Source organism: Mustela lutreola, chromosome 6 (genome assembly GCF_030435805.1).
Source record: "Mustela lutreola isolate mMusLut2 chromosome 6, mMusLut2.pri, whole genome shotgun sequence".
NCBI lineage: Eukaryota > Metazoa > Chordata > Mammalia > Carnivora > Mustelidae > Mustela > Mustela lutreola.
In genome coordinates, this window is record NC_081295.1 from 154,395,516 (window position 1) to 154,413,610 (window position 18,095).

At 45.9% G+C, this 18,095-nt stretch overlaps 1 protein-coding gene across 3 annotated transcripts in view; it reads right to left on the reverse strand.

Annotated features, from left to right (window-relative positions):
• Positions 1 to 9,482: 9,482 nt before the first annotated feature.
• The window catches only part of DCDC2 (doublecortin domain containing 2), a 131,506-nt gene continuing 122,893 nt past the window's right edge, over positions 9,483 to 18,095 (reverse strand). For all 3 annotated transcript variants that reach the window (XM_059179457.1, XM_059179459.1, XM_059179458.1), the window contains exons 10-11: positions 15,025 to 15,327; positions 9,483 to 11,777 (exon numbers count right to left, since the gene is read on the reverse strand). In XM_059179457.1, the coding sequence (XP_059035440.1) occupies positions 11,676 to 11,777; positions 15,025 to 15,327 (405 nt within the window). In that variant the 3' untranslated portion in view covers positions 9,483 to 11,675. The remainder of the gene's footprint in view (positions 11,778 to 15,024; positions 15,328 to 18,095) is intronic.

Here is an 18,095-nt window from a genome sequence, read left to right on the forward strand (position 1 = left end):
TTTTAAGAATAACAATGATCTCAGTCATTCCCTCAACATGTGATATTTATTTTCTTGGCCTAGAGGGAGAGTTTCTTAGCCTTTCCCTCTGTGATAAGTCCTACAGGTCATAAGAATCAAGGTGAGGCCTGAGAACATCCACTCTACTCATTTGTGACTGCGGAAATGACCCTGGCTGGGTCTGTGGACCTACTGGATCCACTCTGACAGGGAGCTTGGCCAGGACTCCATGTATTATCTAACTCCTCTATGTCTCTACAGTGATAGAGGAGACCAGAATATCACTTCGGGTCCCCAAAAATCAATGACAACTTGGAACCTGTATCCAGCAGTGCTCAAAAAACTGAGTATTTCCCTTTCCTCCATGTGTGGTTATCTGAGTACACATCTATAGTTACTTTTGGGGAAGGAGTGAGGAAATTGCTAACCTGCCCATGTCACGGCATTTCAGGGTCCTTCTCCATGAGGACCTGGCTTCTGTAGTTAATTCATTCTGAGACTAAAAAAAAAAAGTTCAGGCTGAAAACTAGGCAAAGGATTGTGACCATTTATTGGGGCAACTGACTTCGGCCTACTGCTTGACCACTGTTTACTCCATTTGGTCATCTACATTAAGCAACATCCTTGTTAGCTGCCCAATTATCTTGCCTTCAGGAACACCATATCCTGATGACCATCGTCATGCATCCTTCAGGAACACCATATCCTGATGACCATCGTCATGCATCCTTCAGGAACACCATATCCTGATGACCATCGTCATGCATCCTTCAGGAACACCATATCCTGATGACCATCGTCATGCATCCTACAAAGCCAGGCCCTGCGGGTCCCAATCCAATCCTGCTGTCCATAACAGTAATTCCCCCAACTTTGCTTTGGTTACATATATTCTGGGACCCCATCTTCTTTACTGTTCCTACAAAGCCCAGTTCTGCAACAGCATCTCCTACCATCCATTCCAGCCTACAAAATAGAGCTACGGCTCAGCTCCTAAAAAATGCTGGAGCTCACCAGTGCATTTGTTGCCTTAATAAGTGGCGTATCTTCCAAGCTCTCCTAACACCTTCCTGTCTTACACAGGAGACTTATCCTAGCTCGCTCACATCAAGCGATTTTTTGTCTCTTCCTCCATAGCCGATCATACCGCCTGACACATATACTTCCTTTAACTGGAACCGGTGCTTTTTCTAATCTTCTCAGAGCTACTCCAGGAGCATATGAGAACTGTTTCCTAGGGTCTGTGCTGGGGAATCCAGTCTTGTGTCATCAGGGCATGTCTCCGAGCTGGCGAGCTCTCCGTCCAGCTGTATACTCTTCCCTTCTTGATCTAACATCCTCCCTGCGGCCATGCTGTACTGGTTCTCACAAGATGGTCAGCACAGTCTAGTAAACGGTCTGCCCTTGAATGAGACCGCTGCAGGGTATTCAGGAAGGGGAGAGGGCTCAAATTTCCAGTGATAGGGAGTGAGTTCTTCAGATCCAGAGGGTTCAGGAGAAATTAGAGTGGGTTCAAGGTTCTCAACTGCACCTACCCAGAGGATCCCACACGAAGTCTTGGGTTCCTAATCCTTCCCCTAAATTTAAGGACCTCGCATTGCCATAGGGGACTTGCCTAGGCTGAGAATTCAGCTTTCTTTGACTCCTTCTCTTATTATATCCTGGGTTTGGTCTGCAGTTCTATCTGCTTTGGAACATCGAAGGAATGAATTCTTTTAAATGCTGCTGATAAGGCCCTTGGAAGTTTATACTCTGCTTTCAATCGCTAACAGATCTGAGCCTGTCATTTTCTTTCTTCAGTGTCAAAGAGCACTTAGTAAGAGCAACCTAATTCCAGCCGTCCTCCCCAGCGTAACCATTTCCCCCGTGGACCCCTCAAATCCCAGAGACATAGATAGCCCCAGAGCATATGTCCCCTTCCCCCTACACGCCCTCCGACGTTACTGCAGATGACACAGTACCGCAGAGACTATCAAACCTCCGCCTACCTCCAGGGGTGGGACGCCCACTGCTGAGGTCTCCATGGCCCAAAATTCCACCCGAGAAATCTGTTTCCCAAGCCATGCTGCTCCGGTATCCCCCAGCTTGGGTTGTATCTTCCAGAGGCAGAACCTGAGATGGGGATTCAGGTACGATGGACAGGGGGAGGGAGAAGTGTGGGAGAGAGCGGAGGGGAAAGTGAGGCAAGGAGGGGGCCCCACCGAGCCTAGCCTGATCCCCCAGGGAGGTCTGGAGCGGAAACTGCACGTGGAGTTGGTGTCCTCTTGAGACGCGGGCGGGCGGGGCGGGGCTCACGCGATTTCCTCACACGTCGGTGGGTCATTGGCTGCAGGTCGTCCCTGTGCAAGGGGAACCCCCACGATCGCTTCTGTTGGACCTCTTCAGAGGAAGGCAGCCCGCACAGCGCTGGATGGAGCGGTGCACCGGCCACATGAAATGGGCTCTGGGTGGGGCGCCAGCAGCATCCCCCTGCCCACCCCCACTGACCTGTGAGTCGGTGGAGAAGAGAAGGGAAACTTAAAAAACAATTTAGAGCCAAATGACAATTAAAAAATAGCTTATATCGGAACCTGCACTTACAGGTAATAGGGCACATCTTGGCAACTGGACAGCTTCGAAAGCACACGTTAGGTATGAACCAGGCCAAAGTGTGATGAGCAAGGCATTCGCCCTGAGACGTCACAGGAAACACACAGAAAGTGGCGGGAAGGAAATCCTAGTGAAAAGAATGGAGAGCAGTGATGCAACCCATAGAGCACAGAGGGTCAGAAAATGGGGTATTTTTAAAAAACATTAATAAAAACAAACATCTGGTGATAATGAACAGGAAAGAAAAAAGAGATATAAGCAACGCTAGAGATTAAAAAAAAAAAAAGAGGGAGAGAACATGGCAACATGTGGACAAGAGTTTTTAAATGTTTGAAAATACTACTATAAGTAGCTTTGGCAAACAAACATAAAACTTGAAGGAAATGAACAATTTTCTAACTAAATATAAATGGCCAGATTGGTTCAATAAACAGAAAATCTGTTAGGCATGTAACCACTAAAGAAATTAAGGGCGCCTGAGTGGCTCTGTGGGTTGAGCCTCTGCCTTTGGCTCAGGTCATGATTTCAGGGTCCTGAGATCGAGTCCCGCATCGGGCTCTCTGCTCAGCAGGGAGCCTGCTTCCCCCTCTCTCTCTCTCTGCCTGCCTCTCTGTCTACTTGTGATCTCTCTTGCTCACTGTGTCAAATAAATAAATACAATCTTTAAAAAAAAATCGTTCATAGCTCATCCTTTCAGAGTTTGCAAATAAAACAACCTCTTAGGAAACTACAAGTGAAAGAGAAATTTAACCTGATAGAAGTTACCTACCAAAAATATGAACGAATGTTACATCTCGTGTTAACTACCAGAAACATTCCCTTAATGTCAGGGAAAGACAAAAATATCCACTATTGCCACTTCCATTCAAGACGTGCTGGAGACCCTAGCTAGTTCAAGAAGAATAAGGAAAGAAAAAAATGTATTTTAGGATTGGAACAGAAAAAAACCAGTGTTAGTTTTTGTTTTGTTTTGTTTTGTTTTTTTATAAACATATATTTTTATCCCCAGGGGTACAGGTCTGTGAATCGCCATGTTTACACACTTCACAGCATTCACCAAAGCACATATGTCCCCAATGTCCATAACACCACCCCCCTTAGTTTTGTAGGCAACATTATAGTTTTCATTAAAAATCCCACCGAAACTTACAGACTGATTTTAAAAAGAGAGTTCAGCAAGGTGCTAAATACAAAATTAGTATAGAAAACAGTGACATCTCTCAGCACCATGAATATATCCTTGGAAAACATAACTTTTAAAAAACTATTCAATTCACAATAGCCACAGAATTACAAACTCTCTGGGAATAAATACATTAAAAAAATGTTCAAGTCCTTTCCAGTAAAATGTATGCAAATTTTTTAACTTTTTTTAAAAGCCCTAGATAAATGAAAGTTTCAGATTTATGGCTATCTCAATATTATAAAGATCTATAGAGATTTAATCAAAATCTCAGCAGAGCTTTTCACAGATCCTGACAAGTTTAGCCTATAATAATCTACAGATCAGTAAAGAGCCAAGACAGTTTTAGTGGAGTAGGGGGTTCGTGCAACCAAACATCCCTTCTTATTATAAGTTATATATTATTTAAAAGTGAAGTTTCAGCATAAGGAGCCCCAGAAAAACAGAGGGAAAGCAGAACATGAGGCCAATCTATGGACACAGACCTTCCTCTACAAATAGACAAATAGGCCTTTGTCACAAACATGCTTCCTTCATCTGTGAACACAAGAACTGAATACACGATCACAAGGAGAGCTGAGTACCTCCAACACTTGAGTCATTCCTGCCCCAAGAGGTCACATCTTAAAAAAAAAAGAGAGAGAGAGAAAGAGAGGTAGAGATCATATCCAAAAGTTTGAGAAAAGGGAAGGCATCAAGCAGGGAGTAGGACATGTCTTTCAAGAGTAGTCCCCACATCGGTGCAGAAGCAATGCCCAGATTCTAGTGGGGCGCTCGACCCTGGGCAGGCCTCCTTGGATCCCCGCCCCCACCAAGAAAGCCTCTCACACTCCTAAGAGGAACCGGGCTCATGAGCAGAAGCCTAGAAAACAAGTGTGCCTAAGACAAGACACAAATTAATGTTACCTTGAGCGTCAAGAGAACTGGTTGACAATAAAAGATCTGAGTGAGAATTTTCTCTTGTATATTCACTGACCAAATAAATAAATAAACACATCCAATCCATTACACGATCAGGACCCAGCAGGAAGGGATGTGGTTCCGTCCTCTCCGCCACCGTAATGAGATACCACGGACGGGGTGGCTTTGACAACAGACACTTACTTTCTTACCGTTCTGTAGGTGGAAGTCTGTAATCAAGGTGCTGGTGGGTCTGGTTTCTGGAGAGGGAGACAGAGGGCTGCCTTCTCGCTGTGTCCTCATGTGGCCTTTCCTCTGTGTGGGCAAACAGGGAGTGGAAACACGCGTGTCTCTTGTCTGCCAGTCCTAAAGCTTCAGGCCCCATCCTTATGACCTGCTGTAACCAAGTGCCTCCAGGAGGACCCTATCTCCAGATACAATCACACTGCGGTTTCCACATACAAATTTGGGGCCGGGGGGGGGGGGGCAGGGGGACCCAACTCAGGCCATAATAAGATTCTCCTCCAATCTTGGCCCAAGAATGTGTTTTAGGGACATTCTAGATCGACAGTATAGATCGATGGGAGATAAGACAGTCTGTTCAATAAACAGTGCTAATGGGACGTAAAGCACAGCGTAGGGAATGCAGTCAGTAAGACCATTACAACTTTGTACGGCGACCGACAGAGGGCAACTGCACTTAACCGTGCTGGGCATACTGTCAGGTATACAAATGCTGAATTGATATGCTGCACAGCTGAAACTAACACAACACAGAATGGTAACTATACTGGAATTAAAATACTTTAAAAAAAAAAAAAGAGAGAGAGAAGAAGAAGAAATACATTAATACATTGCTGCTTCTTCCCTGACCTGCTGGCCACTCTCAGAAGCAATAAAATTTTTTTTTTAAATAAATGTATTTCTAAGAAAATGGAATGGGTTAGAGGCAACGGTGGGGTATCCAACGGACAGTTGTACGCCCAGGTCTGGAGCTCCCGTGCAGAAGACAGCTGACCTGGAAACCCAGATCTGGGAGTCACGAGTATGGAAGTGGCTGTGATGAACATGATCGCACATGAGATTGCTCAGGCAAACCACAAAGATTCAAAGAGAAGGAAGAGAAACCAATAAACCAGCAGCCAGAGTGGGGGGAGAGCCGCAGTAATCCTCAGGCTTTTGTAGCCACAAAGAACAAATACAGTGAAACCAAGGGGCTTTGCCTTGAGTTTTAAACTTGATGGTTGTTGGGTTTTGTTTTGTTTTGTTTTGCATTTTAAAGCCATTTTTGTTATTATGAAATCAATAATAAAACCAATAATAAATGAAAAAGAAGTGCAGGATATCTCTGCATCTTTTGTGTCTTCAGGGGAAGATTGAGTTTGTGAGGGAACTTGAGAGATCTGTACAAATATTGAATAGATTAAGGTCCCATTAGGAAACCTTAAACACCTGGAAACACCTGGAAACCTGCAGAAAAGCTGTATATTTATTTTCATAAATAAGAATTTTATAGGTGGTGCATGGCTAGTCACTGTATACAATACCTTGTAGTAAAGACAGTCATTGTTGGTGATGGGAAGGGTGGAAAGAGTTTTGCCTGTAGCAATCCAGAAGACTTCTTGGTTGGTGAGGTTTCCTTTTTCACTCTCGTGGAACAACAGAAATATTTGGGTCAACTGCTCAAGCGGTACTCTCCTCAGCTGCGATACCCCCAACCCACATATTTCGTTACTACAAATCAAGAGAGGAACGACCTTTGTTTCTCAAACGTGAAGGGAAAACAGGAAACAACTTTCATTCAGTAGAAGGAAAGCAGTGACTCGCCCACAAACTAAAACCCAGATTTTAGCTGACCTCTGTAAAATTGTAAGTTTAAAAAACAACTGTAAGTTTATTCCCATAAGTATATCTACACAAAATATGTGTAAGTTGAGCAATTTGTTCTGTTTTTAAAGAGATCTTATTCATTGCATAAGGGGAACTTACGTGTTTCCCTAATACCATTTCATAAAAGAAAAACAATGTTTTTTTTAATATACCTGAAATTTTCATCAACTAAACAACATGTCTATGAAGATGTAAACAATTTTTATGTACATGATAAAGCTTAACACCCATGCCAAAAAGAAACAGAAGTATCGTTTGGTGTGTTGAATTCCCACATGGTTTAAATCAAAAAGTTTGTACTGCATTTGTGAAAAACGTCATGTAGAGAACTGATAAATGAAATATCAACCACACAAACTCATAAACAAGCAATAAAACAAGCCAGACACATTTTAGTTAAATAAAACAAAGATCTATTTACTCAAGAGGAAACAGTAAACTTTCATATTTCAGAATGAGCACGGATACAGAAATTTTGAAAAAACTAATGCTCTTAATTTGTATCAAAGCACAAATCGTTTTCCTTACAAAGAGAAGTTCTAAATATAAATTACATAAAAATGATAAGCGCAACTTAACCTTTACTTATAACATGAATAATCACCCATTATCATTGTACATAGTAAGGATTTAAGGCACAAAAGAAGCAGCGAAGAAAAAACCGGGGTGAGTTTTCTCCAAACTTCTGAACAGACTACGGTCATTCTGTCTTCCCACTTGCCATGACATTTGCGACAATAACTCGGTCACTCAGTGAGACTGTGTGGTTTAATCTGATCGACTACAGAGAAACTACAGAGAATTCATTCGGTCCATTCGTAGACTGAAGCGAAGTCTGTTGTTGGCTTAAGTCGACGGAGCTCCATTACCGACCTCCTGATTTGACAAATGCTTTACGGTTATCCAGACATCTGAAAATCCTCTCCTGATGCCCCATATTTTGCAGGATGTCCTACCTCTTCCAAAGCAAGGTTTCCTTCTTCACCACCACGAGACACATACTTTCATGCTCTCTCCAAGTCCCTCAGAGTTCATGGTAGGAAATACGCAAACTTTACGTGGGGAGGACAAAAATCAGACCCACTTCCACACTGGGACAATTTCTGGAAAGCAAGAATCTTAGAGTATTTACAAGACCGATATTTAATAATAAAGAACTGCAGGTGCTTGTCACCTTAGAAAAACAGAATAACCTTAAGAAGGGGGGGGTGCAGAGAAAACAAGAAAGTGTTGCCACTCGAGGACACAACAGTCACTCAAGGACCCTACAAAACTTCTGCCCTGAGCTAGAACATCATGGATCAAGTTGTGGAATAGTAAGTCAGTCCTGTATTCTATTTGTAGCGAACCTGGCTACTAGGTTCCAAAGAGAGTTCTCTACGCATTCCCGTAAATCACGCTCGCATAGTCACTCACAGGGATAAACCTTCCGACAGAGCCACTGTTGGTGTGGAATATTCCACAGCTAAAGCATAGGGTAGTTAAGGCTGGTAACTAAGAACTGAGGGTTTGTACTCTGTCGTTAGGTCAGGAAAACAAGATGATCATCTGTCTGTCTGTCTATCTGCAATCACCCCTTCATAGAATAAATTTTTCATTAAAATTCTGGAAGCTTTCTAACTTGGAAAACTTTAAAGCTCTTAAAGCCTGAAGGAAACAAGTTTAAAGCACCATGATACAGATCATTTCTTAGCGTTTCCTCTCCGTGTGTTTTTACACATTGCTTCTCTCAGAAGAGGCTTGTTCTATTAGTAACGCTGTGCCTGAGGGGGCCCGTCCACTGGTTTAAAGTGTGCGAGTGCATCTGTACAGTATTTGATATGCAGATGTGAATATCTATACATTCTCTTTCTGTTCAGATTGGCAGCAGTTCACATGGGATGCTTTCCCTTTAGTAATTTAATCTGCTTTTAAAAATTTCGAGTTACCACTGACTGAGCAACAAGGAAAGGACTGAGCAAATTTTTTTAGGAGGGTCCGTTAATAATGTAAAGAAAGCTTCCTGATGTTCTATAGCCACAGACGTTTCCTAGGGGAATGAACTTTATCCCTTATTGTAGAAGATAGGTCATTGAGCGACAGTCTCCAGGATGCCAGATTATGAGCTATATGAGCGACATTCTCCAGGATGCCAGATTATGAGCTATATGCTGGAGAAGTTAGCAAGATAACGTTCGCACTAGTGTGGCTTCACAACCGGGAGCCCACAGAGCTAGCTAACGGGCTCCGGGCCATGGGCATGTGGATGGTTCTGACTTTATGGGCCACAGCAGGAGCCAACACTCTCAGAATGAAACAGGAGGATGAGATTATCCTGCTCTTCCCATGAGTTGGCATTCGAACATCCCCCAAAACACATTAAGGGGAAAAGCAATGCCTTCATAAATGGAAAGGCATTCTGTGGCTACAGAGAAAAACAATGAGTAAAAAGTTATCATATGGCCATAATATTCTGTTGTGTAACTAGACAGCTAAAAATCTGTATTTTGCTCTGCAAATCTCTAATCTTCCCATTCAATTAAGAAGCTGGTTGTTTACAAATGTCTTAACCCCCAGTTAAGCTTGAGAAACAAGTTCCATAAAACTAGAACTAGGTAGGGGGTCTGTACCCACAGCCTCATGAAGGACTGACCCGGCAAAGCCTTCCTCTGGCTAAGTCACTAGAGTTAGAGGATTTTGTCACAGCATCCTCGCTCCTGGAAACACTCCGTGCCACCAGACCAGGATCTCTTCTGCTCGCTTACATAAGCTCTCTTCAGATCTGTCCGTGAGTCCGGCTCAACTCGTGCAGCTCGCCTGCCACGGAGACCATGACGCCCACAGAGACCACGTCCATATGTGGGAAGAGATCACCTTTCCTTCCTCATGCTGACGTCATCTTCAAAATGGTGTTCACGCTCCCCGTTCTCTGTGAATGATGCTTTCCTTGGTTCAATGACAGATTTTTTTTTTTTTTTTTTTTTTTTTTTTTTTTTTTTTTTTTTAGTGGTGTATGTTTACAAGGTGTTTTCAGGGGATGAGCTGTTGTCCATCTCAAGATAGGTCACAATCACATCTTGTTAACAAGTGGTAAAAATGCACATCCAAGACAAGAATTACTTCCTGACTTTTCCATTTTTTGCTACAGTTACTATGGTCCATGGTCTTCTTAAAGCATTTGTATCTTTTGTTTTTCATGTAAAACAATATTGGGCTTCACTGAAATGACTTGTAAAAAGGTCCTGAAAACCTAAGTTTATGGTATAATGAGGAATGGAAGAAAAAAAAGCAATGTAGCTCTTTTAAAGAAGGAAAAAAGAGAAACTCATTCAAGGAAGGAAAGTGCAAGAATCACCTTGAAAATTAGTTATAACTTCTTGCATTTAATTCCTGATTTCTATAAACTATTTAACATCATTAACCCCAGGCCCAGTAATGGCATGGGAATTTAACATCAAAAAACCAGCTAGTCTATTTCCCTAGCGACTCAAGAGTGTTGCTTCCAGTCTACAGGGTTTCAGATCGTCCCCTTTGAACAAAGAAGTCTACCTGTTATAAAGCACCATCTAGATTTTATACCGGAAATATAGAACCCCCCACTTACAACTCTACCTGCCAGATCAACATACCCTTATAACACCATCTCTTTTCCAATACTATTACATTATTGTCTCCATTTATGCTTCTTATTTGTAGAAAATATTAAAATAGCTGCTAGGAAAAAAAAAAACATTCATTTTCTGTAGTATTATTAAGTACTTGATATAAATACCCTTACTCTAAATGGTTGGTTATGAAACCTGGAGGGGAAGAAAATCTTTTAACCTTATGATTAATAATGAATTCTACAAAAGCACTAGAAGTTTCCTTCCAAATTTGTAACATCTACATCATTAATAAAAATATTCTTTAATATGAGAAAAATATATAATTTCTATATTTGAGGAAGATCTGCATCATCTCTTAAAAATTCAGAAAACTAATACAATTATGTCTTTCCCCATATATACCTAACAAGGTATGAGTTCATTTAATTAGCCCACAAAATTGTAATAAGAAACTGGTTTCATCATGACAATTTAAACATTTTTCAACAATGTCTATCAGAAGACTTCTAATTATATAGGAAGGAATCTGCTTGGAAGTCTAACTATAACTGGCCATTAAAATAAACCTTTGCTGATATCCCTAAGGGCAAAAATATAACAAGGCTAATCTTAATAGAAATAAGGCTTTTAAAAAGCAAGTCAAATGCATTCTTGGTTTTTTGCTCTTTTGTTAAAAAACTGGAGAGAATTCAACCTTTAGACTAGCCAATATTGAGTTTTCTAATGTAGTAACAGGATGGAGAAGAGATGGGTATTCTTGGCAAAGGTAGACTAGACCCATGAAAACCCTCGGGTATCAGACCTTATAAACCGTCCCACCGGGCTCACTCACGAAAGCCCTTCCTGAGTGTGTCATCAAAGCCGTAAGGACTAAAACCCAAAGCACTTGAGGGAGAGGCGTGCAGAAATGAATCACTAACACACTGCATGGAGACTGCCTCCTTCCAAAATGTGCTCTTTTTAATTCTTGGGAGACGGATTTGGGATCAGGAGGAAGAAAGGAAGGAAGGTCAACAAGTCAGGAATCTACTGCCGTCTCTGAAACTAAATTACAATTTGTTTATGCAAGAGTTTATTGCTTTAAAAAAAAAATAGTACATGCCTTCCTATTATCGTCTCTACAATTCTATGCCTTCCTAGGTAAGTGCTTTAGAACAAGCTCCCCTCTACTAACCTCACTTCTAAATGTATAGAGAAGTACAGATGGGCGTGGTCTTCCTTTTTCATCGCTTACCGAGACAAGTGGCCGATTGCCGTCCGCGCAACATGCCCCTCTACCCCTCTTAATTTTTCTAAATGACTTTTACAGACACATCCCATGAAAAGAAGCCACTCTCCTTTAGTAGCTACTCAAAATCATCTAGCCTTTCCATGAAGCCTCTAATCTTAGAATTCCGTCTGCAGCATTCAACCATATTGTCACATTATGTTCAGCAGTAACTCTATCCTTATTGTTCGCGTGTTAGCCACGTGTTATAAGCCCTTCATTTTCCCGATGATCAATACACTGTCTTCTTAAAAATCGTCTATGCTACGGCAGCATAGTCCTTGTTTTGTTCGTTCTCGTTTTCTTGCGGGCTCGTGATTTTTACTTCGGGTCTTGGTGGTCTTTGAGGGTCTAAGTCAGCCTGGAAGAAAAGTGATCCAAACAAAGACACTTAGTTCTTTCGTCCCAAAGGTCATAAAATTTACAAGGGAAAAAAAAAAAATGACTCCATATTTAGGTAATCATATAAACAGTCAACTAAAAATAGTTCCTGGGGTCCCCTTTGTGTTTTAGTTGATCATGCCAGTGGACGTACCGTCCTCAATACCTTACTTGCACAAAAGCCCTACCTGGGACCATAAGAGCAGGGAAGCGGCAGGGAGAGGGAGAAGCAGACTCCCCACTGATTAGGGAGCCCAACGTGGGGCTCCGTCCCAGGACCCCAGGATCATGACCTGAGCCAAAGCCAGATGCTTAACTGACTGAGCCACCCAGGTGCCCCTCAATTTTTTTTTCCTTGATCTCACTTTAAGTTTTTATTTTCAATAGCATATTTATATTTTTCATTTCAGCATTTTCAGAGAAAAAAGCACAGCAGTTCTACCTCCATGTCACATTAACCCAGCCCCATACCAGCTGTTCTCGTGTGAATCAGAGCTCATAGATTCCTTGTGACTCTGATAACAAGTACCATCGTGTGCAGAGGTAAGGGCAGGAAGCAAACCAAGTACAGACGCAGGATTTCTCCAATGTTACGGGCAACCCTGGACTTGGGCTTCTTTTATGTTGTTAGGGATCTTGTCTCATCCAATGTGCCTGCTTCCCACTAGACCGGAATCCAAGCGGATGAGATCAGAATTCCCTGGTTTACAAGCTCTGCTCCGTGGAACCCTGGAGGCTCCACCGCCCTCGTAAGGGCCACCCGAGTGGGGCCAGGAGGACTAGCTCCAAGGCCCTTTCCCCTACAGCCATAACTGATGGTCTAAAACAGAAAACGAAAAAAGATCGGGACTCCTTTTTCACACAGTTATCTTGGGAAGTGTCTCCAACACCACGTGACCTCCATATCCGTGGCTTGGCCTGCGTTTCTCCTGCTTCCCTGCTGTCTGTCTGTCTGCCATCCCAGCACACCGTACCTAAGAATGGCTACACAGAACAAAACAGTACCTGCTAAACTGAACGTGGGGCCATTCTAGAAACAAACAGTCTTTTTTGAAGTAGTTTATTTTTAAGGTATAATTTGTAATTCCTATGGATCTTGTTTTTCGCATGTTCGATACGCTTCAAATGTACCTGAAGGAGCCTGTGGGGGAGAATGGAAACAGCCTGCACTGCCCTCAGGGGAGAGACGAGTGGAGCGAGATTCAGTCTCCCTGCGGGTGACTGCCCTGCTCTGGCATGTGCAGAGTTAACAGCCCTGACTCATCACACAGCAGGGACCCGAGTTCAGATTCCCCGTCAGGACACCCTGGGAAGACCCGGACTGCACATTCCAGGACCTTGATCTTGACCGAGGCCCAATTCTTAGAAGACATCTGTTTTTAAAAGCTGAATTTCCAGAATGGACAGACAGGTCCCCCACTGGTTTCAGTACAGCTGTTTGAGGTGACAGCACTGAATTAAAACCCAGAGCACTGGGAGAGCGCACTCTTGGACCTCAGGACCGAGGTCCCACAGAGGGTTTGCGCTCGGGTTTCTTGCTGGAGACTTTCATCAGAGGCAACAATAATGAAGAGCTTCATGAAGCCGATTGCCGTAGTTACCATATCCGTGACAGCGAGGACACGGTCCTCCATGTTACTGTGCTTTGCGGGTGATACCCCCAGATGAGCCATTTTGCTTCCCTTGAGAAAGTGTGTGTGTGTGTGTGTGTGTGTGTGTGTTTCTTGAGAAGTTCATTTGATGTCCTTATTGAGGGAAAGAGAATCATGTTATGGACTGATTTCCTTTTCTAATTTTAGCTACAAACAACTCAGGATACAAATTTTCGCTCATTTTCAGTAACTCTGCAGAACAGCATTTGGGGAATTTGTAACTGACTACAACTGTGATTCCCTCACCTTAAGGAAAGAGGAGACAGGAGACACATTGAGTGTTTTCATTTAGATGCTGAGAATGTTTTCGTATAAAGCAGACAACAGATTACAGAAGACTCTGTGCCGGTTATTGAAACCTGGCCACAAGAAGGTTTTGCTATTTTACCATTACTAAATTTGGTCCCCCCACCCCACCCAAGCAAAATAAAACAGATGAACCCATAGTAAATCATCAAGAAAACCACAGTCACAACACCAGGTTCAGGAATAAAGACATCCAGGCCCGCGTGAGAGGTTACAGCCTGAAGATCCTGGGCCCTGAACAGAGGGAGAGACAGGAAGGGTTCATTCTCCCGGATGGGAAGAAGGCTGCAGAGTGCATCCTGCCTCTTAGGACGTTGAACTTGACTCCATTCATCAGTCTCTAATTTAATCATCCAAGCTCTGGAAGGATGCCTGCACGTGAGACTCTCCTGCTGCAGGGACCCTAGCGGGAACACGGGCTAGGAAGGAGGCGTTAGCATGTCATTCCTTACCCTCTCGGTCTAATAAGTAGCACCATGTATTAATAAATGCCTGGTGCATCGAATGCGTAATTCAATTAATCCATTTAATGGGGACTAACCAAGTGAGACTTAACAGAGTACAAAGAAGTCACCCATGACAGAAGGGATGTGCTTTCTTTCATGTCTAGATCTCATGGCCTTGATGTTCATTTCTTGTCTGTGCCTCCCCGGATCTGAACTTAACTTGTATTGGTTCATATTTGTTATATACACTCTCAGGAGCCTCTGCGAACTCTGTAGAGTGAGACAAGGGATGGGGGTGGGGTGGATGAGTGATGGGTGATGGGTGGGTGGAGGTGTGGAACAGGTAGGTGAGCAGGCGGAGGTATGGGTGAGTGGGTGCCTGAGTGCGGGGGGGATGGGTGGGGATAGGCGGACAGGTGCGTGAGCGGGTAGATGAGGGGTGCAGGGGTCGGTGGTGGGTGGGGGGTTGAGTGGTTGCGTGGGTGCACGGGTGGGGGAGGGGATGGGTGGGCAGGAAGTTGGGTGGGTGACTGTGTTGATGGGTGAAGGAGTAGGTGTATGTGTGGGTGGGGGATGGGTGGGTGGCTGGATGGACAGACGGATGAGTGGGTGGGTGACAGGACAGATGCGTGGACTCTCTGATAGGTAGAGGTGGATGGCAGCACTTGTTAACTGACCGAAATAATACGGTCAAGCAAACAGTGTCGAGTCCTTCCCCGCTCGGCAGTAAGTGGTTTCAGTGCAAGTCCTAAGTGCTTGGGCAACTCCCGAAGTGCATGGGCGTGTGCCCCGCACACACATTCACACACGAACACACAAGTACCTCGCCTTGTGCACTGCCAGCTCCCTGCGACTTGACTTCCTCCTCCACTGCCTCGGGAGGCTCGGCATGCACCTGATCCAGCTCCTCGCCATTCTCCTCATCCGTGCCTCCGGTCCCGCGGGCGGGGGCCACCGGCTCCTCGCTGGGACGCGGGACGCCCTCGGCCTGCTCGGAGTCAGCCGGCGCCGCCTCCTCTCCTGCTCCTTCCACAGCACCGTTCGTTCCCGAGAGGTCTTCTTTCTGCTCTGCATCCTTGTTCGCTTTTCCTCCATCTTCCTCCTCATCCACGATTTCTGCTGGCCTCTGGCGGGGCAGAATGAATAAGGGAGGAAAGTCAGCAGGGCGACGGATGCGCCACCACCCGTTGGGACGACGTGACGATGATCTCGCCACAGTCACGTAAACGTCCTCACACACACACAGCGCTCTGCAGCGGACAAGGCACAACCTTCCCCGAGAACCCACGGCGCGCCGCTCTTCGCGAGGGATCTCCTGCACTGGCCCTCCCAACAGCCCTGTGCCGTGGGTGTTAGTCCCCTTCTACGGGGGCGAAAACCGAGGTGCGAAGAGACCAAACAGCTCGCCCAAGATCCCGCTGTGTGGGAGTCAAAGAGCCAGGACTGGAACAAGGCGTGTGACTCCAGGAATAGTGCTCGTAAGCCCTGCAGCAGAGACAAAGCCAGACTGTAGGGCCTTTGGCCCATACCTAGTGCAGTGTCCGGCCCAGAGGAGGAGCTTAAAAAAAAAGTTTCTGCAGAGAAATCAACCTCCCCTCTGTGATGCCTGGTGTGTATTTAGATCACAAGATACAGAGAGAGTGCAACGGTGCTGGGGCCAGGATGTGAGGCCAGGCTTTCCAGCGCCGCATGTGGCCTGCCGCCCGCACAATGCCTGCGGGCTCCCAGCGTATCTCAAAACACAAACACGGTCACTCAGCCCCAAGGCCAAACCATTCTACGTCCTTTCTATAAAAATGATAAGTGCTCAAGAGTCTAGGAGCCCAAATTAGGCAATTTCCAAGTTATTCGGGTACATATACGTCTGCTTTAAAAGACAGCAGGAGGCAGACTTCCAGAGCCAAGACTTGGAGAAAGGCCTGGGCTCAGGGCTTGGGCGGGTACTTACTGGCTGTCACCTCACTTCCGTGAGGGCCAGAGTCCCCAGGTGTCACATGAGAATATCATAAAACATGCAGGGGGAGTGAAGGAGAGAAGTTACACGCAGTGCCTCCCCCCTCTACTTGGCATATCACATCTTGAAACACCAGAGTTGCCTCCCATTTGTAGGACATGCTCTGTCCAGGAGTCAGAGTTTCCACTGCCTGTGATAAAATAACAGCTTGTCTTCTAAGGAACAGAACAGAAAGAACACAGGATTTGTTCTAAGTTAGGACCTAGACCTGCCTCCTTCTGGTTGACACCGGACAGGTCACGTGGTCCCCCAGCACCTATAAAATGAGGGTCTGAGATGAAATTCCCCCCGACCACCCCCCGTTCCCGCTCTGGAACTCCATTCTCCCCAAACCACTCTAATGCTTGTTATTAGGAGGTCTTAATGGTCTTCTCGTAAAAGTTAACCTAATACGCTCCATTTTGGAAGAAAAAAAAAACAAACAAAACCAAACCAGAGTGGACTAAAAGTTCAGGACAGAACTCCACACATTACTTTGAAGACGAAAAGAGATGAACCGTGAAAGCTTGCATTCTGCCCAACAGAGCGCCTCAGTTTTGACGGCATGAGATCAATGATGCACTTGAAAAAAATGAAAGAAAAATATTAATCGTTCTTAAGATATTCCAGTGACCATGGCGTAGACCATCACACAGCTTAAGTCATGGTATACGGTGAGGCTGGGCCTCCCACATTTTCCGTTCGGGTATTCGGTGTCGGGACGGTGTGGGGCCCCCAAGTTCCCTAAGCTTGCTGCCCTGGGTGAGGCCCTTGGGAAGGCCAAATGCGGGACAGAAATGGGCACGTGGGGGGTGACCCCGCCACGCGGTGTGAAGAGAGCAGACGGAGACTTAGGAAATGGAACCTGCGCTGGGTAAGGGTTTCCTGCTTTGATGTGTAAGACCCAGATGAAGGGAGGTGAGAAAAACCTCCAGTTTCCAAGAGGCACAGCAGTATGCGCCCCTGCCCACACCCCAGCCCTGAGACAGACTCGCTTCGGGCGACGAGACAGGAAGAGCGTGCTGAGGGAGAGGACGGGCGCCGGGGGGCAGGGGAGAGAAACATCGGGCCGGGGGTGGGGGGTGTATGCACCCTAAGGAGCAAGGGCTGGGAGGGGGCTTCCTCAACAGGACACTCGGACAGAGAGGGGACTGCAGGTGCGAAGAGCTGGAATAAGGAGCCGACTCAGAATCACTGGGGGCAGCTTGCCACGCACAGGTCATGAGAGCCCAAGGAAAGGCCAAAGGGGCTCGGGCCCAGAGCCCACAAGCTCCTTCCTTAGGGACTCTGAAGGACGTGAGGGGCACTCCCTTTGCCCCTCTGGAAGAGGTCATCTTCCATCGTGAGTCACCGTGACTCATGAGTGGGCCTGGGGTACCCCTCGGCGCTGAGCAGCACTGGGGGTGCCGGACATTCGGAGACAAATCCGACAGGAATCGGGGAGCTCAGAGCCGGGCGGGCACCGGGCACACCATAGACAGCCTGGCGCAGGGGTCCGGAAAGGGACCTCGGGTGGGGGGCATGGCAGCCGGCCACCTGGGCTCGGTCACGGTGCCCGCTGGAGCCCACAGGAACGCCGTGTGTAGGGGGAGTGTGTCCCAGAGGCCCCGGCTCCCGTCCGCACTGACAGTTGCGCCCTGTGCTTGGCCCTGTGCTGACACACTCGTCCCTTCGTGAGACCGTCCTGACACCCGTGCCAGGTCCGCCTCTTAGGTCCCCGCAACCCTGACAGCATCACACGGCAATGGCCAGGCAGGGCGGGGACTGGAACCCAGGGCCGCAGCTGTTTGTCCTTAAAGACATACCAGGAGGGGTTTCTCCTTCACGCGGTCACTGCGGCGAGCACCCCCCGAGTGTCCTTTCAGCGGCCGGAGCTGTGGCTCCGAAAGACGCAGCCCCGC